The following is a 26721-nucleotide window of genomic DNA, read 5'->3' as shown; positions in this document are numbered from 1 at the left end:
CTGTTACCAAACAGCCTACCCCAATTAGCCCGTCAGTCTCAGGAACTCCCATCATGAGCCAGGATATTGGCCAACAAAACAAACAATACAATTACTCAATGGAAATCAGCGGACTAAACGCAAATATAGAATTTTAAAATCTATCAAAAGAATTTCAGACCCCTTTTTTTGAAGAAATCCTGCTCAAAAACCTTATTACTCACTATATAATTATAAACATCCGAAATACAGGAAACAGCAGCATGTGGCACAGCTGTATGAATGGAGATGCTGGGCCCGATAGAAGAAATAGAGGTAAATTCTTTTTTATCTCTACTAGTCAGGAATGAATGAATGCTTTTTTTTATGGTCCGGAGCTTTATCGGACCAAAGGAGATCTGAAGAAATCCCATCATATACATTATGCAAGCAAAGCTAAGTTAAAGCAGGTAATCATCTGATAGTTACCACAAGACATGGATACTAGGTCTTCCTTTCACACAGTTATACACAAAACCGGTTCTAAGGTTTAGTCCAGATATACTGTCGTTTTTGTTCTGTTAAACCATTACTATCGTCGTCTATAGAAGAATCACGCTTCTCCCCAGTTGGAGGGAGAAAATGAACAATGATCGAAATCTTGTGTTAATAGAACAGCATATAAACTTTTGAGTCTCAAATGATTTGTGTCATGTGTATATGTGTATATCACTAACGTTTGTACATTCTGTCTAAAGAAGGCAATGGGTAGTAACATCAATCAAGAACAAACTGTTTTTAAACCCAAGGAACATGAGAATGTGTTTGTCTACCTGTATTTGCACGGTGTGCATAGCATATTTTCAGACATTTTGGAAGCCCCAAAACACCTGAAAATGTGCGTTGCGCACCAGGGAAGGTCTCCAGTTGTTGACGTTGGTTGATATGGTTTGGAACACAGGGACCTGATAATATGCTACAGTCTATGTGTATTTGGACCTTCCATTGCTGGCATAGCAAATTTACAGACGTTGGGAGCCCAAAACGAAAATGTGCTGTGCACACCAGGAATGTCCCAACACACCTAGATTGTGACCAGTTCTCAGGTCGGTGTGTTCTAAACCATATCGACCAACGTCAACATATTTTAACCAAATGTGATTAAAGCTAGGAAACAGATAATCTAAATTAGACTTGTAATTTCCCCTCCTCTACGATACTCTTCAATACAGTATTGAATTGCAGTGTATCGTAGAGGAGCAGAAATTACAAGTCAAACTTTAATTAGATTGGGAAACAGAGAGGCTTCAACATAAAGTTTGACTGTAATGTATAATGTAGTGTCATGGGAATTCTAGGAAATAGAAAGCCACTCATTTCAAATCATCAAGTCTCCGAGTCGGGGAAGACCAGATCAGGAACAAATGCACTCATCATTTTGTTTACCTCCTCATGCTAAATCCCTGAAATTTCCAGTTATCAATATATTAATATAATGTAATTCCAACATTTTGCAAACAAGTTTCATATCTAATATAAAAATAAAGAACCTTTGATTCGGTCAATAACTGATAATTATTTTTGTCACAAAAGTCATTTTACATCTTACTTTGTTATAACAAAACAATACATCACATTTCATATATTATTTTATTCATATATTTCTTATAAATGTATAGTCTGTGTTCCATATTTCAAACATGTACAAACTGGTCATCTATATCAAATGTAAAAACAATAACCATAACATGCAATTCTTGATTTATAAGGCTATCATCACTGTTATTTACTATAACATTTATCTAGCCTACACTACCTAACAATTATTGTAATCAGACACGACACTATGACAACTGGTCAGTAAAATGATTTACAGCAGTTGGTGCATACAAAAAAAAGAAAAAATATCCGTTTCCATTAATCATTGAATAAAGTATCCGTTTCCATTAATCATTGAATAAAGTAGAGTATCTGTGAAGACTGAGCATGATTCCGGGACTCTTTCTGATAATGTGAGCATAGCAATATCCAAGATAAAAATGACATTGGTGGGATAAAATTGTTTGTTAAGCTGTACATACATTTAATACCACAATAAAACTGGCATTACAAGAGCATAATGTACAAAACCGATTCTAAATCAGAGAGAAAGAGAGAGAGAGAGAGAGATAGCGAGCGAGAGAGAGAGAGAAATGTGCATCCCATGTTGATAGTAGTTGAACTTTAGACAGTTCAATGCAACAATGATGATAACACATGTACGTACATACATCATACTGTCTGATAACTAGTATAAACCTCTTGGATTCAATCGTTCATGTAAATACAAAGTCATTAGATATTTTATCAAATACATGATGTAAAACAAGTTTAACAATTAAACAAGTCAAATCAAAACAATCCAATCTTACTAAGGCAATCGTTTGTAGTCTTGAATTGCAAACTTAAAACAGTTCGGTTCACTGGAACCTAAAGTTAAAACATCTAATATAGCTTCCAACATACCACTATGTTTGAGTTACCACCACCTAGGCTATTTAGGTGTAAAATAGAAGTGTCAATATAACTGAATGGTTTTCAGGCTGCAAGAAAGTTTTTATCAGCGATTATTGGTAAGTCTCGGTTAAATGATACTTCTATCTTAAATGGCCGGAGCAGGGAAAAAATGTAGTTGGAAACAGTGTCCTTTCCATAGTATTGTTTACATCGCCAGAAAACGTGACTCAGAATGTCTAAGGAAGCAGGTGTTGCAACAAATGGTTAAAGCAAATATCAGCAGTGGATATTTTGCATGATAAGATTAACAAAGCACACTATCAGGATCTACACCGACAAAGTTGAAGGCATACAATATCACAATTGATCTATAGCAATGTCCACTGCAATGTTGGCAGAACGTAACTTCCATGAATGCTGAAAATCTGCTGTCTCCAAGGAATTCTTCCACAAAGGTAGCTTCATGTCGAGTCCTGTAATACACATTATCAAATCATTAATAATTGGTCAGTGGAAACCTTCATAATGTCATAACAAAATGTTTACTAATTTTTAATGTTAAAATCCAAGATGGCTGATAAGCAGTCATTTTGAATCCGATCAACCCGAAAAATTACCAAGCAAAACTAAGATGCATGGGAATCATATAAAATTAAAAAAAACATACTCTGCTCACTTCCATCAATATCGTGCAAAAAGAATAAAACAAAAACCTGACAGACAAACAACCTGATTACTATAGTGCACCTGCATCTTTGAGATAACAAAATGTTTTTTTTATATACAATTTGCCTTGATCTATTGTTTTCATTTCCTTAAGTGTTGTACCTTCATCATTGCACTCTGCACCATGGAACGGATGCCAGATGGCGACGAGGCAAATTTGGTGGACAGCTGTTTGACCAGGCGCTCTAAGTGGTCATCTTTACACTCTAGTTTTGGTAACGTTTCCTTGTCTACTGCAAACAAAAAACATAACTTCAAAACTAGTACACACCAAGTTGTTCACAGAATGTTGTTGAGAGGTTTAATATCCTCACAACAACCAGGGTCACATAAGGATGGGTGTTTAGGGAGACACCATCAGGGTCATATGAGGATGGGTGTCTAGGGAGACACCAACATGGTCACATAAGGATGGGTGTCTAGGGAGACACCAACAGGGTCATATGAGGATGGGTGTCTAGGGAGACACCAACAGGGTCATATGAGGATGGGTGTCTAGGGAGACACCAACAGGGTCATATGAGGATGGGTGTCTAGGGAGACACCAACATGGTCACATAAGGATGGGTGTCTAGGGAGACACCAACATGGTCACATAAGGACGGGTATCTAGGGAGACACCAACAGGGTGATATGAGGATGGGTGTTTGGGGAGACACCAACAGGGTCACATAAGGATGGGTGTCTAGGGAGATACCAACATGGTCACATAAGGACGGGTATCTAGGGAGACACCAACAGGGTGATATGAGGATGGGTGTTTGGGGAGACACCAACAGGGTCACATAAGGATGGGTGTCTAGGGAGATACCAACATGGTCACATAAGGACGGGTATCTAGGGAGACACCAACAGGGTGATATGAGGATGGGTGTTTGGGGAGACACCAACAGGGTCATATGAGGACGGGTATCTAGGGAGACACCAACAGGGTGATATGAGGATGGGTGTCTAGGGAGACATCAACACCCTGGGTCATAGGAGGATTGGTGTTTAGGGAGACACCATCAGGGTCATATGAGGATAGGTGTCTAGGGAGACACCAACATGGTCACATAAGGACGGGTATCTAGGGAGACACCAACAGGGTGATATGAGGATGGGTGTTTGGGGAGACACCAACAGGGTCATATGAGGATGGGTGTCTAGGGAGACATCAACACCCTGGGTCATAGGAGGATTGGTGTTTAGGGAGACACCAACAGGGTCATATGAGGATGGGTGTTTAGGGAGACACCAACAGGGTCATATGAGGATGGGTGTTTGGGGAGACACCATCAGGGTCATATGAGGATGGGTGTTTGGGGAGACACCAACAGGGTCATATGAGGATGGGTGTTTAGGGAGACACCAACAGGGTCATATGAGGATGGGTGTTTAGGGAGATACCAACAGGGTCACATAAGGATGGGTGTCTAGGGAGACACCAACAGGGTCACATGAGGATGGGTGTCTAGGGAGACACCAACAGGGTCACATAAGGATGGGTGTCTAGGGAGACACCAATAGGGTCACATAAGGATGGGTGTCTAGGGAGACACCAACAGGGTCATATGAGGACGGGTGTTTAGGGAGACACCAACAGGGTCATATGAGGATGGGTGTCTAGGGAGACACCATCAGGGTCATATGAGGATGGATGTTTAGGGAGACACCAACAAGGATATATGAGGATGGGTGTCTAGGGAGACATCAACACCCTGGGTCATATAAGGATGAGTGTCCAGGGAGACACCAACAGGGTCATATAAGGATGGGTGTTTAGGGAGACACCATCAGGGTCATATGAGGATGGGTGTCTAGGGAGACACCAACAGGGCCACATGAGGATGGGTGTTTAGGGAGACACCATCAGGGTCATATGAGGATGGGTGTTTAGGGAGACACCAACAAGGATATATGAGGATAGGTGTTTAGAGGGACACACACAGTCAAGGATATATGAGGATAGGTGTCTAGGGGGACACAGACAGTCAAGGATATATGAGGATAGGTGTCTAGGGGGATACAAACAACCAGGGATATACGAGGATAGGTGTCTAGGGGGACACAGACAGTCAAGGATATATGAGGATAGGTGTCTTGGTGGACACAGACAGTCAGGGATATATGAGGATAGGTGTCTAGGGGGACACAAACAGTCAAGGATATATGAGGATAGGTGTCTAGGGGGACACAAACAACCAGGGATATATGAGGATAGGTGTCTAGGGGGACACAGACAGTCAAGGATATATGAGGATAGGTGTCTAGGGGGACACAAACAGTCAAGGATATATGAGGATAGGTGTCTAGGGGGACACAGACAGTCAGGGATATATGAGGATAGGTGTCTTGGTGGACACAAACAGTCAAGGATATATGAGGATAGGTGTCTAGGGGACACAAACAATCAAGGATATATGAGGATAGGTGTCTAGGGGGACACAAACAGTCAAGGATATATGAGGATAGGTGTCTAGGGGGACACAAACAGTCAGGGATATATGAGGATAGGTGTCTTGGTGGACACAAACAGTCAAGGATATATGAGGATAGGTGTCTTGGTGGACACAAACAGTCAAGGATATAATTATGAGGATAGATTAATAGGGGGACACAGACAGTCAAGGATATATGAGGATAGGTGTCTAGGGGGACACAAACAACTAGGGATATAGTTATGAGGATAGGTGTCTAGATGGACACAAACAGCCTTCGGGTCAGATGACCTAAAAAGTACTATGGGCTTGTATTGATCTCCGGTTATTTGATACAGCTTACAAACATATCTGTGACATGCAGCGACCTACTTGTTATGGTAGGTCAACATTACAAAACATCAGGAGTTTCAAGTCCCTGAAAATCTGTATTGATAAAAATTGTCAACAATAATGCAATAATGCATTGGATTTTCCTTAACTATACGCATAAGATATATTTAGAACTATTGCACAGCTAAAATGACTATTGCACGGTCACGTGCGAACTATTGAACACCTGCGACGTTATGGAATATTGTCACGTGCAAACTATTGAACACCTGTGTCGTTTACCAGTACCTGGCATCAAATATTCTGGACTATTGCACAGACATGCATGATATATTTGTATACTATACAATCCTCAGCTTCATTTAATATAACATGTCCATGGTGATCAGTGACTTGTGGATCCTTAAATGCATTATTTATACGTCAATAGGACATTAAATCAGAAACCATACTCATTGTAGGAAATAGCACAAAATATAATATGGCCCTTTTCACTTTCCTACTTCCTGTTGTAGAACTACACAGTACACACCTCTATCCAGGTTTGTGATGTAGGGATGTGCTAAAAGGTCCTCTATACTGGCACGCTCTCTTGGCTCCCGAATCAGACATTTCTGTAAATCAAGTCCAGGTGAAATTATTAAATGTAAATCTTAGAAACACACTGAAATGTTGGTCTGAGAAAATTCCTGTTTATAAATCTAAATAGGAGAATCATGTCATTGGGGAAACCCCACACCATGAACTGATATGTCAGCTTCATGTTGACAGGTGTTTGAGTGTGTGCATTGCTGTTTAAAGCCCATACTGTGTGCTTGTGAAGGTAAATGGGGTGATGTTTGTATAAGGAATTATTAACCTTCACAGTTTTATAACATTAATGAAAGAACACTAATCAAAAACAAGAGGCTTAGAGGCTGCATTACTAACCAAAATGAAATTATATTACATTTACCAATTTTAGGATCTGCCTCTCGGCCCTGTAATAGTAGCAAGGTCTTACATGTATCGTGTCCAGTAAGTTTTTGTCAGAGATGTCCTTGAATTCTATTGGGTAGTCTGGATTGATGATAGCCTTGAGTTTGATGAATGTATTTGTTATTTTCTGGAAGGGTGTATGGCCATACACCATATAGAACAGGATACAACCAAGGCTCCAAATGTCACTCTTCACACCTAGCTACAAAACAAGAGGCCCAACAGACATATATAACTCACGTATTCAATTCCTTTGAACAAAAGCAATTCTAGGTCTAAATATTACCAACTGTTAGATCTTTGATTAGGAGTTTTCATAAATTTTACTTTTGTGAATCAGTTTAAGTTCTTCAAATTAATTTGATATCATGCTATCCTAGCAAGCAGCAAGCCAAATATCACTACTGTAAGTATGAGGAACATTTAGAAGTTGTTTTCAGCACAGATGTAACTCAAATGACCTTAACTGTAGTGGAGTCATAAATCAGGGCAAACTCAATAGTCCTTCACACCACAAATGTACAGCATATGAAGACTGAGACACTTTTCACTGGCTGGACAAGTGGACTGTATAATACTGTATACTATGCTTTTTTGATTTCCTTATGTGCTAGGTACATGGAAATATTACACTATTACATATCTTAATCTATCTAATTCGTATTTATATGAATTGCACACTATATACACAACAGTATATTTGTTCACTTTGATGTACAGAACTTTGGGCACCAATTTTGAGTGCCAAAAACATGCAGATTATCACTTTTGAAGAATCAAATTCTGCATATCATCTGCCAGTAATCTACTGGTGCTGCAGGGTTTCTTGAAACATTTTTACAATATGCTACATTTTATGCCCCACAGGATATCTACAGTAAATTACAGTACAGACCACAGGAGGAGGTTGGGTAAATAGCCTGTAGGATATACACTTTAGACCTCTATCTTCAGATTCAGGCAGACACCTGTATAAATACCTTGTAGGTGGGTTTGGAGCGACCCCCACCTTCCCCTCCACACGAGTCCACAATACTCTCCGGAGACATGTAGTTGAGGGTTCCAACTTGTGTATCTACCATTACACTTGTTTTGTCACACTGGATAGACTTGGCGATCCCGAAGTCAATTAGACGTAGTGTACCATCAATGACCAGGAAGTTGGATGGCTTCAAATCCGAGTGAATGATGCCTGTAAAAATCGTAGATTTATATTTATTGGGTACATATTCAGGGTGCATTCAGGTCAGATCAAACCAAATTACAAACCATATTTAATTTACATTTTTTCAATAAACTAACCATAGAGTAATCAAAGTGCTAAGGCCACTCATGGATGCTATGCATGAGGGATTGAAATAAAAGAGAATAGCAAGTAGTATTTAAATATAAAATGGCAAGAAATAAGACAGTTTTTAGTGCCTTCCTCGATGTTTTACTGATAATCATCCTAAATCATTTAAGGAATCTTTAACAAGAGGCCCATGGGCCTTAACGGTCACCTGAGTCTTAAACATATATCTTCTATCTTCTATGTATTTTTAAACAGCTCCTGTATAAATAGTAGTATAGTTTCGCCCCTCTTCATAATTCTAACCAACTTTGAATCATTTCCATTAAAATGTGATTTTCCTACATAAACTATAGTAAAGTTTAGCACCTCTCCACGGAGAAACAAAATCTATGGTCCATGAAATGTACAATTTTGATAAATCACCTGAAGACTCAAAACATGGAAATTACATCCAGGATATGATCTGATATGTCATCCATCTGATGGCCGATTTCATAGTCTATACCTATGGTATCTCTTCTTTTTATCTTCATTTCGGTAGTCATTTGTTAACTGCCCTTTGGTCAAGGTAAATTTTTTGCACAACTATTGCAGCCAACAACTCATGCTGTAGATGTGCTAATTATCAAGTGTATATGTGTCACAGTAATGAAAGAAAAACATTTGAATTGCAATTTTTGGATAATTTTGAGTTTTGTCGGTAAAACATTCTTCAAAGTACCATTTCTGCATACATGCTATCAATGTACCAAACATCAAGCCCTGTGTGTATAAGAGCAGAAACTTTTTAAGTGCAATTTCGGGAGATTTTTTAGTTTTGGCAGGGGAAAAAAGTTGCTTGTATTTTTTTCAAAGTGCCATACCTCCCTCATTTTTCATATCATAATCATAAAATTCGCACGTTCTGTTTTAGTGGATCATGTTCTTTCATATGCAGTGAAAAAGTTACCGATACTCAATTGGAGATTTTTATTTTACACCACACCTTGACATTGTCTGATAACATGTCATCGAGAAAAATTAGCCCTGACCAAATGCTTACCAATTTCCAATGAAAATGAAACAAATTATGCTAAAATATGTGAGTTTTCTATATAAACTAAAGTATAATTTAGCCCCTCCCCAGGGGGAATGTGACACCCACAGCCATGAAATTTACAATTTTGATTTAGCACCTTAAGACCCTTCCATCCATGAAAAGTACATAAGTCTGCCATATTTGGGTCTTGAGGAGAAGATTTTTGAAATATCAATAAATTTGACTCCTTTTGACCCCTCTGGCCCCTGAGAGGTAGAGACCATATAATTTACAGTTTTGGTAGACCTTCAGCCAAGCTTAGTGAAGCTGTTAACTAGCCATGTATGATGGATGATGCAGGCGATGGACAAAGACAGATTCAAAGAGGTCACTGAGCTTCGCTAAGGTGACCTAAAAAGGCTATGGTTACATTAATGTTTTGCTGAAAGATGCAGAAATGCTTTTTTAAGCTCACTTGAACTGGCATAATATGACTAAGTTTAATTCTTAAATATTGAATTGCACATTGATTTGATAAACATTGTACAAGCATTTCACTATCGACTGATTTAAGCAATGCAACCCCTTTATTGTTATCAAAATTTCTGTTACGGAAACAAGCTATTGTTAGGTTTTGCCTCGATCACTTCAACAAGCATGGCCCATTTTTGTAGGCCTCTATCTTGGAAACGTAGTATTCTACTTTCATTTTAAGTATCAAATCTTTCAGTGGCTATGGAGAGCTTGTTTTATACAGGTTTTTCTTTCTGTGGTTATGATGAGCTTGCTTTATACAGGTTTTTCTTTCTGTGGCTATGGAGAGCTTGCTTTATACTGGTTTTTCTTTCTGTAGTTATGGGGAGCTTGCTTTATACTGGTTTTTCTTTCTGTAGTTATGGGGAGCTTGCTTTATACTGGTTTTTCTTTCTGTGGTTATGGAGAGCTGGTTTTATACTGGTTTTTCTTTCTGTGGTTATGGAGAGCTTGTTTTATACTGGGTTTTTTCCCCATAGTTATGGGGAGCTTGCTTTATACTGGTTTTTCTTTCTGTGGTTATGGAGAGCTTGCTTTATACTTGTTTTTTTTTCTGTGGTTATGGGGAGCTTGCTTTATACTGGTTTTTCTTTCTGTGTTATGGAGAGCTTGTTTTATACTGGTTTTTCTTTCTGTGGCTATGGAGAGCTTGTTTTATACTGGTTTTTCTTTCTGTGGTTATGGGGAGCTTGCTTTATACTGGTTTTTCTTTCTGTGGTTATGGAGAGCTTGTTTTATACTGTTTTTTCTTTCTGTGGTTATGGAGAGCTTGTTTTATACTGGTTTTTCTTTCTGGGTAATGGGGAGCTTGCTTTATACTGGTTTTTCTTTCTGTGGTTATGGAGAGCTTGTTTTATACCACGTTTGAGGAGAGCTTTTTGATTTCAGTGTTAATGGAGTTTATCATGTAGTTTTTCTTACCATGCTAGTGGTGAGCTTTGTTTCATACCACTTTTGTAAAGATCATGTTTCTTACCTTGTTTGTGAAGAGCTCCCACTGCCTGTAGCATGTCCTCCCAGTAAAACTTAATGGTATTTGGTGACAGATGTCCTTCATCTTTTAGTCTATTTTTTATGAAGTTGGCAAAGTCTACAGTTCCATGTTCCATTACAATGTACAGCTTGCTATTTTCTTCATCATATTCACTAGTAGAAAAATGTGTTTAAAATGTTGTATTAATGTTTTCATCAACAACGCAAATTTGGCCAACAAGAATTCTGGGTATTGCTCAAGCAATACATGTCCCCTAACAGCCCCCAATACAAATAGTAAAAGTGACCTTGGACTTGACCCAAAAACCCTGAAATTAAAACTTGTCGAAGATATTATGGTTCTTTACCATTGTGTATACAGCAGTATAAACATACAATGTATATAATTATTTTAGTGTAAATCTTCTTTGAGCAATTGTCACACTTGAAGCATTCTTCTAATTAAGCTTGCACTAATCAGGTCTAATCTTTCATTCTAAATGACCTCTACTTACTAATCATACATCTTGATGACCTTGGAACAATACTGTAGACGCTCCAGAAGGTGTATTTCATTCCGGTAACCCTCCAGAATCTGCTCATTAGCATCTGCCAGGTCCACCACTTTAATGGCCCTGTTTTCCAGGTTACAGTCCAGTACTTTATACACCTTACTCGACCCTCCTCGTCCGACCAACTTCAGGAACCCAGTACTGTTTACCATTCACAGTAAAGTCCTTCATCATCTGTAAACAATACAGGGTAAACACACTATACAGCACCACTGTCTCCGTTACACCTACAGCCTCATTTCTGTTACAAGCTATTTACCTATTGTAAGTTTAGTGGGTTAGGCCTAAAAAGATACCTGACAGTGTTTCCGCTAGCCCTAACGACCCTGCATTTTTGTGGCTACCCCAAAGATTTTTTTCGGCATTTTCAAGGAAGTACTATCAAAGTCAAGATTGCTTGTCTATAACCTTAGTCTAGAGTGTAATTCTCAATCATATCACCAACTATATTCCACCACTCTTCCTCACTTTCCTCGGACACGGAGGAACTTCACCCAGCACTCACTTTACTTGATATACACCTTCTTTTTTTGAAAACGTTCAATAAAACCATTCGACGACTTGAAATCATCATACCCAAGTTCTTTGGCAAGTTCATCTGCCTTCCATGATAGTATTGGTCTGTTCACGGGAATATTTTTGTCACACACAGTATGAAACCATTTAAATATGGCTTCCCCCGTTGAACTGGTGAGTTGTTTTCAGCACAATGTACAGTGTTTTTGAAGTGACGATGGTTCATTCAAACAGGAAAATTACCCCACCGGGGCCCGTAGACTATATCTTACAAAGTGATAGTTCGTATAATGCGACCTTGAATATACAGGAATTATGCAAAATCATATAGAGGCTTGGTACATGTAGGGGATTTTTCAAGACTTCAGGAAATGCATTATATTGTTAATCCAACTTTGTGACTTGTGGAATTTAATATTAAAGTCAAGATTGCTTGTCTCTATAACCTTGGTAAAAACTAATAAAATAAAAAGGAAAAGATTTCCCACCCTACCAACCTTTTTTCTGGCATCCTAGCAGAAAGACATGAACTATTTTATTAAGCTTTACCATCCTAGGTGTGTTTGGTACACTTATCAGACTAGGTGTGTTGGATACACTTACCGGACTAGGTGTGTTGGATACACTTACCGGACTAGGTGTGTTGGGTACACTTACCAGACTAGGTGTGTTGGGTACACTTACCGGACTAGGTCTGTTGGATACACTTACCGGACTAAGTGTGTTGGGTACACTTACCGGACTAGGTGTGTTGGATACACTTACCGGACTAGGTGTGTTGGGTACACTTACCGGAATAGGTGTGTTGGGTACACTTACCGGACTAGGTGTGTTGGATACACTTACCGGACTAGGTGTGTTGGATACACTTACCGGAATAGGTGTGTTGGGTACACTTACCGGACTAGGTGTGTTGGGTACACTTACCAGTCTAGGTGTGTTGGGTACACTTACCGGACTAGGTGTGTTGGATACACTTACCGGACTAGGTGTGTTGGATACACTTACCGGAATAGGTGTGTTGGGTACACTTACCGGACTAGGTGTGTTGGGTACACTTACCGGACTAAGTGTGTTGGGTACACTTACCAGACTAGGTGTGTTGGATACACTTACCAGACTGGGTGTGTTGGATACACTTACCGGACTAGGTGTGTTGGATACACTTACCAGACTAGGTGTGTTGGATACACTTACCAGACTGGGTGTGTTGGATACACTTACCAGACTAGGTGTGTTGGGTACACTTACCAGACTAGGTGTGTTGGATACACTTACCAGACTGGGTGTGCTGGGTACACTTACCAGACTAGGTGTGTTGGATACACTTACCAGACTAGGTGTGTTGGATACACTTACCAGACTAGGTGTGTTGGGTACACTTACCAGACTAGGTGTGTTGGGTACACTTACCAGACTAAGTGTGTTGGGTACACTTACCGGACTAGGTGTGTTGGGTACACTTACCGGACTAGGTGTGTTGGGTACACTTACCAGACTAGGTGTGTTGGGTACACTTACCGGACTAGGTGTGTTGGATACACTTACCGGACTAGGTGTGTTGGGTACACCTACCAGTCTAGGTGTGTTGGGTACACTTACCGGACTAGGTGTGTTGGATACACTTACCGGACTAGGTGTGTTGGATACACTTACCAGACTAGGTGTGTTGGATACACTTACCAGACTAAGTGTGTTGGGTACACTTACCAGACTAAGTGTGTTGGATACACTTACCGGACTAAGTGTGTTGGATACACTTACCAGACTAGGTGTGTTGGGTACACTTACCAGACTAGGTGTGTTGGGTACACTTACCGGACTAGGTGTGTTGGGTACACTTACCGGACTAGGTGTGTTGGGTACACTTACCGGACTAGGTGTGTTGGATACATTTACCAGACTAAGTGTGTTGGGTACACCTACCAGTCTAGGTGTGTTGGGTACACTTACCAGACTAAGTGTGTTGGATACACTTACCGGACTAGGTGTGTTGGATACACTTACCAGACTAGGTGTGTTGGATACACTTACCAGACTAAGTGTGTTGGGTACACTTACCAGACTAAGTGTGTTGGATACACTTACCGGACTAAGTGTGTTGGATACACTTACCAGACTAGGTGTGTTGGATACACTTACCGGACTAGGTGTGTTGGATACACTTACCAGACTAGGTGTGTTGGGTACACTTACCGGACTAGGTGTGTTGGGTACACTTACCAGACTAGGTGTGTTGGATACACTTACCGGACTAAGTGTGTTGGGTACACTTACCGGACTAGGTGTGTTGGGTACACTTACCAGACTAGGTGTGTTGGGTACACTTACCGGACTAGGTGTGTTGGGTACACTTACCGGACTAGGTGTGTTGGGTACACTTACCGGACTAGGTGTGTTGGATACATTTACCAGACTAAGTGTGTTGGGTACACCTACCAGTCTAGGTGTGTTGGGTACACCTACCAGACTAGGTGTGTTGGGTACACTTACCGGACTAGGTGTGTTGGATACACTTACCAGACTAGGTGTGTTGGGTACACTTACCAGACTAAGTGTGTTGGATACACTTACCGGACTAGGTGTGTTGGATACACTTACCAGACTAGGTGTGTTGGGTACACTTACCGGACTAGGTGTGTTGGATACACTTACCAGACTAGGTGTGTTGGATACACTTACCGGACTAAGTGTGTTGGGTACACTTACCGGACTAGGTGTGTTGGATACACTTACCGGACTAGGTGTGTTGGATACACTTACCAGACTAGGTGTGTTGGATACACTTACCAGACTAAGTGTGTTGGGTACACTTACCAGACTAAGTGTGTTGGATACACTTACCGGACTAAGTGTGTTGGATACACTTACCAGACTAGGTGTGTTGGATACACTTACCGGACTAGGTGTGTTGGATACACTTACCAGACTAGGTGTGTTGGGTACACTTACCGGACTAGGTGTGTTGGGTACACTTACCAGACTAGGTGTGTTGGATACACTTACCGGACTAAGTGTGTTGGGTACACTTACCGGACTAGGTGTGTTGGGTACACTTACCAGACTAGGTGTGTTGGGTACACTTACCGGACTAGGTGTGTTGGGTACACTTACCGGACTAGGTGTGTTGGGTACACTTACCGGACTAGGTGTGTTGGATACATTTACCAGACTAAGTGTGTTGGGTACACCTACCAGTCTAGGTGTGTTGGGTACACCTACCAGACTAGGTGTGTTGGGTACACTTACCGGACTAGGTGTGTTGGATACACTTACCAGACTAGGTGTGTTGGGTACACTTACCAGACTAAGTGTGTTGGATACACTTACCGGACTAGGTGTGTTGGATACACTTACCAGACTAGGTGTGTTGGGTACACTTACCGGACTAGGTGTGTTGGATACACTTACCAGACTAGGTGTGTTGGATACACTTACCGGACTAAGTGTGTTGGGTACACTTACCGGACTAGGTGTGTTGGATACACTTACCGGACTAGGTGTGTTGGATACACTTACCAGACTAGGTGTGTTGGATACACTTACCGGACTAAGTGTGTTGGGTACACTTACCGGACTAGGTGTGTTGGGTACACTTACCGGACTAGGTGTGTTGGGTACACTTACCGGACTAGGTGTGTTGGATACACTTACCGGACTAGGTGTGTTGGATACACTTACCAGACTAGGTGTGTTGGATACACTTACCAGACTAGGTGTGTTGGGTACACTTACCAGACTAAGTGTGTTGGATACACTTACCGGACTAGGTGTGTTGGATACACTTACCAGACTAGGTGTGTTGGGTACACTTACCGGACTAGGTGTGTTGGATACACTTACCGGACTAGGTGTGTTGGATACACTTACCAGACTAAGTGTGTTGGGTACACTTACCAGACTAGGTGTGTTGGGTACACCTACCAGTCTAGGTGTGTTGGGTACACTTACCGGACTAGGTGTGTTGGATACACTTACCGGACTAGGTGTGTTGGGTACACTTACCAGACTAGGTGTGTTGAGTACACTTACCAGACTAGGTGTGTTGGGTACACTTACCGGACTAGGTGTGTTGGGTACACTTACCGGACTAAGTGTGTTGGATACACTTACCGGACTAGGTGTGTTGGGTACACCTACCAGTCTAGGTGTGTTGGGTACACTTACCGGACTAGGTGTGTTGGATACACTTACCGGACTAGGTGTGTTGGGTACACTTACCAGACTAGGTGTGTTGGATACACTTACCAGACTAGGTGTGTTGGGTACACTTACCGGACTAGGTGTGTTGGATACACTTACCAGACTAGGTGTGTTGGGTACACTTACCGGACTAGGTGTGTTGGGTACACCTACCAGTCTAGGTGTGTTGGGTACACTTACCGGACTAGGTGTGTTGGATACACTTACCGGACTAGGTGTGTTGGGTACACCTACCAGTCTAGGTGTGTTGGGTACACTTACCGGACTAAGTGTGTTGGGTACACTTACCGGACTAGGTGTGTTGGGTACACTTACCGGACTAGGTGTGTTGGGTACACCTACCAGTCTAGGTGTGTTGGGTACACTTACCAGACTAAGTGTGTTGGATACACTTACCGGACTAGGTGTGTTGGGTACACTTACCAGACTAGGTGTGTTGGGTACACCTACCAGTCTAGGTGTGTTGGGTACACTTACCGGACTAGGTGTGTTGGGTACACTTACCGGACTAGGTGTGTTGGATACACTTACCAGACTAGGTGTGTTGGATACACTTACCGGACTAGGTGTGTTGGGTACACTTACCGGACTAGGTGTGTTGGGTACACTTACCGGACTAAGTGTGTTGGATACATTTACCAGACTAGGTGTGTTGGGTACACTTACCAGACTAGGTGTGTTGGGTACACCTACCAGTCTAGGTGTGTTGGGTACACTTACCGGACTAGGTGTGTTGGGTACACTTACCGGACTAGGTGTGTTGGATACACTTACCAGACTAGGTGTGTTGGATACACTTACCGGACTAGGTGTGTTGGGTACACTTACCAGACTAGGTGTGTTGGGTACACTTACCGGACTAGGTGTGTTGGATACACTTACCGGACTAGGTGTGTTGGGTACACTTACCAGACTAAGTGTGTTGGGTACACTTACCGGACTAGGTGTGTTGGATACACTTACCAGACTAAGTGTGTTGGGTACACTTACCAGACTAAGTGTGTTGGATACACTTACCGGACTAGGTGTGTTGGATACACTTACCAGACTAAGTGTGTTGGTTACACTTACCGGACTAGGTGTGTTGGGTACACTTACCAGACTAGGTGTGTTGGGTACACTTACCAGACTAGGTGTGTTGGGTACACTTACCAGACTAGGTGTGTTGGGTACACTTACCAGACTAAGTGTGTTGGGTACACTTACCGGACTAAGTGTGTTGGATACACTTACCAGACTAGGTGTGTTGGGTACACCTACCAGTCTAGGTGTGTTGGGTACACTTACCGGACTAGGTGTGTTGGATACACTTACCGGACTAGGTGTGTTGGGTACACCTACCAGTCTAGGTGTGTTGGGTACACTTACCGGACTAAGTGTGTTGGGTACACTTACCGGACTAGGTGTGTTGGGTACACTTACCGGACTAGGTGTGTTGGGTACACCTACCAGTCTAGGTGTGTTGGGTACACTTACCAGACTAAGTGTGTTGGATACACTTACCGGACTAGGTGTGTTGGGTACACTTACCAGACTAGGTGTGTTGGGTACACCTACCAGTCTAGGTGTGTTGGGTACACTTACCGGACTAGGTGTGTTGGGTACACTTACCGGACTAGGTGTGTTGGATACACTTACCAGACTAGGTGTGTTGGATACACTTACCGGACTAGGTGTGTTGGGTACACTTACCGGACTAGGTGTGTTGGGTACACTTACCGGACTAAGTGTGTTGGATACACTTACCAGACTAGGTGTGTTGGATACACTTACCGGACTAGGTGTGTTGGGTACACTTACCAGACTAGGTGTGTTGGGTACACTTACCGGACTAGGTGTGTTGGGTACACTTACCGGACTAGGTGTGTTGGATACACTTACCGGACTAGGTGTGTTGGGTACACTTACCAGACTAAGTGTGTTGGGTACACTTACCGGACTAGGTGTGTTGGATACACTTACCAGACTAAGTGTGTTGGGTACACTTACCAGACTAAGTGTGTTGGATACACTTACCGGACTAGGTGTGTTGGATACACTTACCAGACTAAGTGTGTTGGATACACTTACCGGACTAGGTGTGTTGGGTACACTTACCAGACTAGGTGTGTTGGGTACACCTACCAGTCTAGGTGTGTTGGGTACACTTACCGGACTAGGTGTGTTGGATACACTTACCGGACTAGGTGTGTTGGGTACACTTACCAGACTAGGTGTGTTGGGTACACCTACCAGTCTAGGTGTGTTGGGTACACTTACCGGACTAGGTGTGTTGGGTACACTTACCAGACTAGGTGTGTTGGATACACTTACCGGACTAGGTGTGCTGGGTACAGCAGGAGCAGGAACCCCTTTCATACAGGGAGTTACCATTTGACTACTGGTCAGCTGTCTGTAATACAAGGTTTCATGTGAATAAGGTGATAGGGTGTATAATCAGACTACTGTCTGCTGTAATAAACAACAATCACATGTCTAGTGAATACGGTGATAGGTGTACATGTATAATCAGACTACTGTCTGCTGTAATAAACAACAATCACATGTCTAGTGAATAAGGTGATAGCTAGGGTGTATAATCAGACTACTGTCTGCCGTAATAAATAATAATCACATGTCTGGTGAGACAAAGTATTGCATCAAACTTCCATTCAAAACATGTGTAGTATAATACATTCAGTGTAAAACACATTGTAGGATATGGTCAGCTATTGTCACGTTTCTTTATCTAAATGTTATGTATAATTAGATACAATTGTTTATTCTGCATTTGCCTGGTGCCACATCATCAAAATAACTGATGATTCCGTTTCCTGAAGACCAACTACCAGTAATCTTATATATATGATTACCAGTACAAGGAGATGTTCACAATGATAAAAGGCACATATGGCCTGTATCATTCATATGGATATAGACCCATAAACATGATAAAATAAGTCATAATTTGTTATTGCCTTTTGTTCAGTAATGCTGAACCTATTTAACTTCTATTTTCCACAATGAGCCCCATCCCTGTCTCCAATTTACTGTTTACTAGTTCAAAATATTCACCAGTAAAATAAGCAAAAGGTATTAAGTATGTATGTTTCATTGATGTAGTGGTCAAGTTTAGACTTATTTCAAGTATTCTTAACTACAGCATTGAAAACTAACAAAATCCAGCAGAGAGCCAGTCAAGCACGAAATATGGTTGAGATCGAGAGACTAAATATTTAGGCCTCTGATGCAAACTTATGTCACAAATGAAACATGCACTGTTTTGGGGCTTACACAATAGCCTCTGCTTCCCAATAACGATCTATCATGGAATGAAGAAAGTTCAATGATCTAACTAACCAAATGCTTACCATATATTTCTGTAAGTTAGAAATGGACACATAGATACCATCAGATATAGACTACATATATTCTTGTAAGTTAGAAATGATGTTTAAAATGCAATAATTATAGAGAATATTAACAAGAGGCCCATGGGCCTTAACGGTCACCTGAGATTTGAAATATTTCAGTTAATTTCATTCACCCTTTTTGGCCCCGCCCATCAGCCCCCAGGGGTCACTCAGGGCCAACATATGCATATTATCAAACTTTCATCCCATGCTGATAATGTTAACCAATTCAGAATGAATTCCAATAGAAATCAAACAAATCAGTCAAAAATGTAATTTCCCTATATAAACTATAGTAAAATTTAACCCCTCCCCAGGGACAAACTTATGACCCCAGGGTCATTAAATTAATAAATTTTAGTAAAGCACCTTAAGACCCTTCCAACTATGAAGAGTATTTGATTGTACCTTATTTCGGTCTTGAGAAGAAGATTTTTGAAATTTCAGCCAATTTGACCATTTTTAGCCCTGCCCATCAGCCCCTGGGGGTCAGTCAGGGCCAACATTTGCATACCCTCAAACTGCCATCCCAAGCTGATAATGTTAACCAAATTAGAATGAATTCCAATAGAAATCAAACAAATTATAGTCAAAAATGTGATTTCCCTATATAAATTATAATAACAAAGTTTACCCCTTCGATTCCCCATGGGCAAACTTGAGACCCCAGGGTCATGAAATTCACAATTTTGGTAAAGCACCTTCAGACCCTGCCATCTATGAAGTGTATTTGATTCCATCATATCTGAGAGTAGAGAAGAAGATTTTTGAAATTTCAGTCAATTTGGCCCTTTTTAGCCCCGCCCATCAGCCCCTGGGGGTCAGTCAGGGCCAACATGTGCATGCCATCAAACTGTCATCCCATGCTGACAATGTTTACCAAATTAGAATGAATTCCAATAGAAATAAAACAAATAAAAGTCAAAAATGTGATTAGTCAATTTGACCCTTTTTAGCTCCGCCCCTCAGGCCCCTGGGGGGTGGGGACCATATAATTTACACTTTTGGTTGACCTTTAGCCATAGAAGCTTCCTGCCAAATTTCATTGAATTTGGTTTAGGGGTTTTGGAGAAGAAGTCGAAAATGTAAATTGTTTACGGACACACGACGGACGATGGCGGACAAAAGGGGATTAGAATAGTCACTTGAGACTTTGTCTCAGGTGACCTAAATATTACTATCCACTAAAGCAGATAAAAGAGTCTTAATAAAGCCAAAAACAATGGTGAATAACAAACCTTGTGTTTTGTTTGACTGGCGTAGGCCCCATCATGGCTATCCCTTTGGGAGGAACTGATGGCAATGGAGGGACTCTGCTGTCCGTAGTGGGTTGTGGAGATCTCGGAGGTTGGAGCACCTTTAGCCTATTTTTGGGTTCCTCTACATCAGTCATAGTACCACGATGAGGCTCTGGTACGATAGGTTTAATGTGGGGTTCCCTACAAGGAAGCTGACTGGACGACACTGATTTTGTCTTAATAGGGTTGACCCTGGTCATGTTCCATAGGCACAGAAACACTTGAAGAAGAAAATGACTTTGGAAGGTTACTATGTTTCTCTAGAGGAACAAGTGGGTGAGACTTTGGAAAGTGTTTTTCTGAAGACAAAGGTGGCTGGCTAGAATCATGATTATTTTGATTACAACACATCTGTTCTAGGTTCATCCTTGGTGCTAAGACAGGCTGCCAGTCCATTGGCTTTGGGGGACCCTCCAACACTTGTAATGGTCGTCGAGCTGAAGCTACCTCCTGATGTGGCCCACTCTCTGTCAGCACAGGATCCTTAGGGGATTTGTGTTTCAGGTGTTCTTCACAGGGTAAGGGAGTTTTGTAGTCCTCAGACTGAGGGGGTGACATTTTAGTTTCTGTAGGAATACTTATGTCCATCAAAGAGCAGTAGCCAGAGGAGTGGGTCATAGATGTTGAGCCAAGAGCATCTGTAAAAACATCAACAATTTATGAAATCACCAGTCAAATCATGCCAGTTTTCTTGTTATCTAGCCTCAGTCCTTTGCACAGTTATCATCTAATTAATGTGATAGATATCATCAGAATGTACTGAGGATCTGTTGATAAGAACTTACAGTTGGTGTGTGTGTCCTGCTGTCTTGGATCGTGGGGGTGGACAGTGTTTGTGTCCTGATTTTGATGATCGAGAGAGAGGCCAGTGTCATTTTCCTTGTCACCATTCAAGTCCCCTTCCACTTCTCTAAATGGCAGGTTTATCTTTCTGATCCGGGCTGGTTCCCTAACACACAAAATAGATACTTCTGTATTAGGAGACGAGAGCTATTAATGTATGACGGGACATAATGGTTGTATTTGGCCACTTTTCAGTTAGCTATAATGGTATGTTTACAAATGCTCAAATCAACACCACACAATTCAACCCTGGAGAACAAGAGAAAGTGAGTAAGGCTGGCCATCTCCTCTTTACTAATGGTAACTAGAGAAAGTGAGTAAGGCTGGCCATCTCCCTTTACTATCGGTAACTAGAGAAAGTGAGTAAGGCTGGCCATCTCCCTTTACTAATGGGAACTAGAGAAAGTGAGTAAGGCTGGCCATCTCCCTTTACTAATGGTAACTAGAGAAAGTGAGTAAGGCTGGCCATCTCCCTTTACTATTGGTAACTAGAGAAAGTGAGTAAGGCTGGCCATCTCCCTTTACTATTGGTAACTAGAGAAAGTGAGTAAGGCTGGCCATCTCTCTTTACTATTGGTAACTAGAGAATAAGGCTGGCCATCTCCCTTTACTAATGGGAACTAGAGAAAGTGAGTAAGACTGGCCATCTCCCTTTACTAATGGTAACTAGAGAAAGTGAGTAAGACTGGCCATCTCCCTTTACTATTGGTAACTAGAGAAAGTGAGTAAGGCTGGCCATCTCCCTTTACTAATGGTAACTAGAGAAAGATCTCCCATTGCAGTATTTTCATTATTGTAGACATGTCGACATACTTGGATCGGGGAGGAGGGTGTACTGGTCGACTAGGCTTTGGCTGGCTGGGCTTTGATTGACCAGGCTCCTTCAGCAGACTCTCCTGTCCTTCAGTCAGAAGCTCCAGGGCAGTTTCTATCATACTGGATGGCTCTGCTCCAAACAATAAGGCCTTTTCCAATATCTTTCTGGCTTTGGTTTCATCATCTGGAATGTCAACACTTAAAATTAGGTAACGGTTTGTTAAGGTCAACAGGTCTGCAAATATAATACCAATGGAAAGGTATTGTTATAAAACACATAAGTCAAAAACCTAAGCTGTATCCTCATTAGCATTGACACAACACAGTTTTATAAACACTTAAACCTAGCGGTCTACAGACGCTGCTGACGCCAGGGGTATAGTAAAAGCTCCCTGGTTTCATTCCAGTGAGTTAAAAATCACAATTAATTTTGTAGATTTTTTTCTCTTGTATTAAAGAAGCCAGAAACACACAGGTACATACAATGTTTAGTTGTTGCTTGTGGTATTTAGCCTACCTTGTTTATATTCAAACTCTGCAGCCATCACATGGACCATAGCAAACCTTCGGACAATGGCTCTGGCCTGATTCATCATCTGAATGGCATCTTCTGGGCAAAACACACTGAGATGGAAAATTAATACAGTAAATAATCTTAAAACAAGTATAATGAGTACTGCTAAAGCAATGAAGATCCTAATCTCTTAAGGAAAGAAGCCACTATAGCACTGACAAGCATTTACATACATACAAGTCGGATGGAGAGGAAACCTATAGAAAAAACTAGAAAATGTCTGTAAGACATAAATGTCCCTGCTGCCACTTGATGACCCCAGTTTAGTGAGGATCGCATCAGCAGTTCCTGAGACTAGCGAGTTAAATTGCATGTCCACAACATGATCTAACTATATACTGAGCTAAATTAAAGTTGAACTTTTACTTTGACCAATGGATCTGAGCATGAAACTTAAATGTTGATGCTGCCATCACAGTCCGAAAAGTAACACCATAGTCTCGTTTTGCTACTTTTTTGCAGGCGAGACAAAATGACAACCTTTCCATAGCAAAGGCAGTACTAATGTACTAGCTTGATCCATGTACACAGTGCCATGAAGTTATTTCAAACAAATATAGAGCTGCTGACATAGACATACATAAGAACATATGATGTTGATTCATGTTGTGCAGAAACCAATTTTCTAATCAACAATTATGATGGCCTTGACCTTCTTACTAGGTATCTGTCCTGTTAACCAATGGCAAGAAAGCTATTTCATTAAGGAAGTAGGAAGTTTCAATTTGATGGACTGGAGGGTACTTACGGGTAGGTTATTACAAAAAATATCTGTTTGAAGGACGAAAAATTGATGGCACAAAAGTGATGGCTGTATGAAAGACTGAAAATGTCCAGTCCTTAAAATACTGAAATAGCTGATGTATATATGGGGGATATATTTCCAAAATACTGAATTCAGTAATAACACTGAAAATTTTAACACTGACACAGCAATGTCCACCAAAAGGTGAATCTCACCAGTGTCCTCGGGGTTGTGCTTACCTTTTTAGTTTGGCACATTCCATGAAGAGCTGGGCATAGGCCTCATTCCTCTTATTACTCACAACATCAATTACCTGTAAATAGGAATGTATAGGTACAGCATCTTCAGTGTCATCAACGTGTTTTATCGATTTCAATTGACATATACAATATTTGACTGTAGGTTTACTTCCATGAATAAAGGCCACACACCATCATAGCACATCAGAATAGCCGCCATCAAAAGACTGAGGATGTAGTATAGATTTTAATGGATTTGTCATATAACCAGTATGCTACTGTCTGCATGTGATAACTCTGATAACATGGTTCGTACAGATTTTTCGTACTAAAATTCAAGCAATTTTTCTCAATATATTTTTTTTTTTTAAATAAAAAATTGTGCAGTGTAAGTAAAGTGTTCAAAAGACTGCATTTGTGATAAATAACCAAACAACACAATCAGGATTTTATTGACAATTAAAGTGAATCATGCTGATGATTAAAATCTTTTTATAATTTTCTTGTGATAAATTACTCATTTTTAAGGAATCTGAAAAAGCATGTTTTCAGCAAGTAAACTTTGATGAATTCAAGTACTTTTCCAGCACTGACACCAAATTCCAGTGCTATAATGACACCAAATTTCAGTGCTATTCCAGCACTGACACCAAATTCCAGTACTTTTCCAGCACTGACCTCAAATTCAAGTACCTTTCCAGCACAGACCTCAAATCCCAGTACTTTTCCAGCACTGACCTCAAACTCCAGCACTTTTCCAGCACTGACACCAAATTCCAGTGCTTTTCCAGCACTGACCTCAAACTCCAGTACTCCTGACCTCAAACTCCAGCACTTTTCCAGCACTGACACCAAATTCCAGTGCTTTTCCAGCACTGACCTCAAACTCCAGTACTTTTCCTGCACTAACACCCAATTTCCAGTACTTTTCCAGCACTGATACCAAATTCCAGTACTTTTCCAGCACTAATACCAATTTCCAGTACTTTTCTAGCACTAACACCCAAATTCCAGTTTCCAGCACTGACCCCAATTTAAAGCACCTTTCCTTGTCTGTATAAACCATGGATGATGAATATTGGGTTTAAAATTTTTAAAATTTTATCTTTTATCTTTAATAAAAAAAAGAAGTGATTACCTGTTTTGGTTTAGATTTAACAGACTACTCTTATAACTAAAAACTGTTATATTTTTTTTTTTTTTTTTTTTTGCAAATGCAGATATTGATAAATAATTTAATTGATACAACATTAATTTTTCATCTTTTCCAAGACTGGGGTTTTTGAATACCATAAAGAGCAAAATTTTGCTCCAGATGTAGTGAGTTAAAACTAATGTCATCATATACAAATTAAAGGCCTTTTGAAAGTCAGAAATCAGAGTCAATTTTGGGAGTTAGTGCCATAATTCCAGGGTAAAATAAAAGCAATGTTGCTGAAAAATCTAGACTGATAAAAAGCAACACAATGAAATATTTTATCTGGAAATATGAACTCATTTGCAATATTAAAATTTCTATGTTTAAAAGTTTCAGACATTTGTGAATATTTTTATACCCTCATTTAAAAAAAAATAAAATAAATAAAAATAAACTACCAAAAAAAGAGGGGAAAATAAAATAAGGTGTACCCAGTTTCTCTTTGTTGTCTTTGTCATATACCCAACAGTCACACTTACTTTGAAGACTCTGTCACGTAACCAAAAGCAGGGGTGTGCAATAATATTGCCAATACTCAGGTTGTCACAGTACATTTTTGGTGATGATATAATAAGATACAATTTTTCAAATACCAGTATTATATAAATATATATTGAAAAAGTTAAGAGACTGGAAAACATGATAAGTTGTAAAACATAAGTGCTTTCATTTCTTTATAAAGTGTACATAGTTACGAATTATGACAGTCAGAGATAATACAGTTCAATATATAGTGATGTCATATTAACAGTGGATATATGACGTCATAGATCATACAGTTCAATAGTAATGTCGTTAACCGGGAAGATATGATGTCAGATAGTACAGTTCAATAGTGAGGTCATATTAACCGGGGATATATGACGTCATAGATAATACAGTTCAATAGTAATGTCATTAACCGGGGAGATATGATGTCAGATAATACAGTTCATTAGTGATTTCATATCAACAGGGGATATATGACGTCATAGATAATACAGTTCAATAGTGAGGTCATATTAACCGAGGATATATGACGTCATAGATAATACAGTTCAATAGTAATGTCATTAACCGGGGAGATATGATGTCAGATAATACAGTTCATTAGTGATTTCATATCAACAGGGTATATATGACGTCATAGATAATACAGTTCAATAGTGATGTCATATTAACAGGGGATATAGGATGTCATAGATAATACAGTTCAATAGTGACGTCATAGATAATACAGTTCAATAGTGAGGTCATATTAACCGGGGATATATGAAGTCATAGATAATACAGTTCAATAGTGACGTCATTAACCGGGGAGATATGATGTCAGATAATACAGTTCAATAGTGATGTCATATTAACAGGGGATACATGACGTCATAGATAATACAGTTCAATAGTGAGGTCATATCAACCGAGGAGATATGACGTCAGATAATACAGTTCAATAGTGAGGTCATATTAACCGGGGAGATATGATGTCAGATAATACAGTTCAATAGTGAGGTCATTAACCGGGGAGATATGATGTCAGATAATACAGTTCAATAGTGAGGTCATATCAACAGGGGATATATGACGTCATAGATAATACAGTTCAATAGTGACGTCATA

The 26721-nt window shown here is 40.4% G+C and overlaps 2 protein-coding genes across 2 annotated transcripts in view; both read right to left on the bottom strand.

The window, feature by feature from the left end:
* Nucleotides 1-1589: 1589 nt before the first annotated feature.
* On the bottom strand, nucleotides 1590-20805 carry LOC117328490 (dual specificity protein kinase Ttk-like). The gene is given in 10 exon segments (XM_033886026.1): nucleotides 1590-2927; nucleotides 3283-3413; nucleotides 6466-6547; nucleotides 6937-7113; nucleotides 7892-8103; nucleotides 10734-10903; nucleotides 11245-11432; nucleotides 11434-11475; nucleotides 18307-18412; nucleotides 20651-20805. Coding segments are annotated over 10 exon segments (1275 nt in total). The 3' UTR covers nucleotides 1590-2915.
* The window catches only part of LOC117328193, a 22534-nt gene continuing 14150 nt past the window's right edge, over nucleotides 18338-26721 (bottom strand). The window contains exons 5-10 of the mRNA XM_033885610.1: nucleotides 23928-24001; nucleotides 22887-22993; nucleotides 22367-22553; nucleotides 21496-21659; nucleotides 20651-21348; nucleotides 18338-18412 (exon numbers count right to left, since the gene is read on the bottom strand). Of these exons, the coding sequence (XP_033741501.1) occupies nucleotides 20888-21348; nucleotides 21496-21659; nucleotides 22367-22553; nucleotides 22887-22993; nucleotides 23928-24001 (993 nt within the window). The 3' untranslated portion in view covers nucleotides 18338-18412; nucleotides 20651-20887. The remainder of the gene's footprint in view (nucleotides 18413-20650; nucleotides 21349-21495; nucleotides 21660-22366; nucleotides 22554-22886; nucleotides 22994-23927; nucleotides 24002-26721) is intronic.

The sequence above is a fragment of the Pecten maximus genome, chromosome 5 (genome assembly GCF_902652985.1).
Source record: "Pecten maximus chromosome 5, xPecMax1.1, whole genome shotgun sequence".
Lineage (NCBI taxonomy): Eukaryota > Metazoa > Mollusca > Bivalvia > Pectinida > Pectinidae > Pecten > Pecten maximus.
The sequence above is the reverse complement of the archived record's forward strand: the minus strand, read 5'-3'. Positions and strand labels throughout refer to the sequence as shown.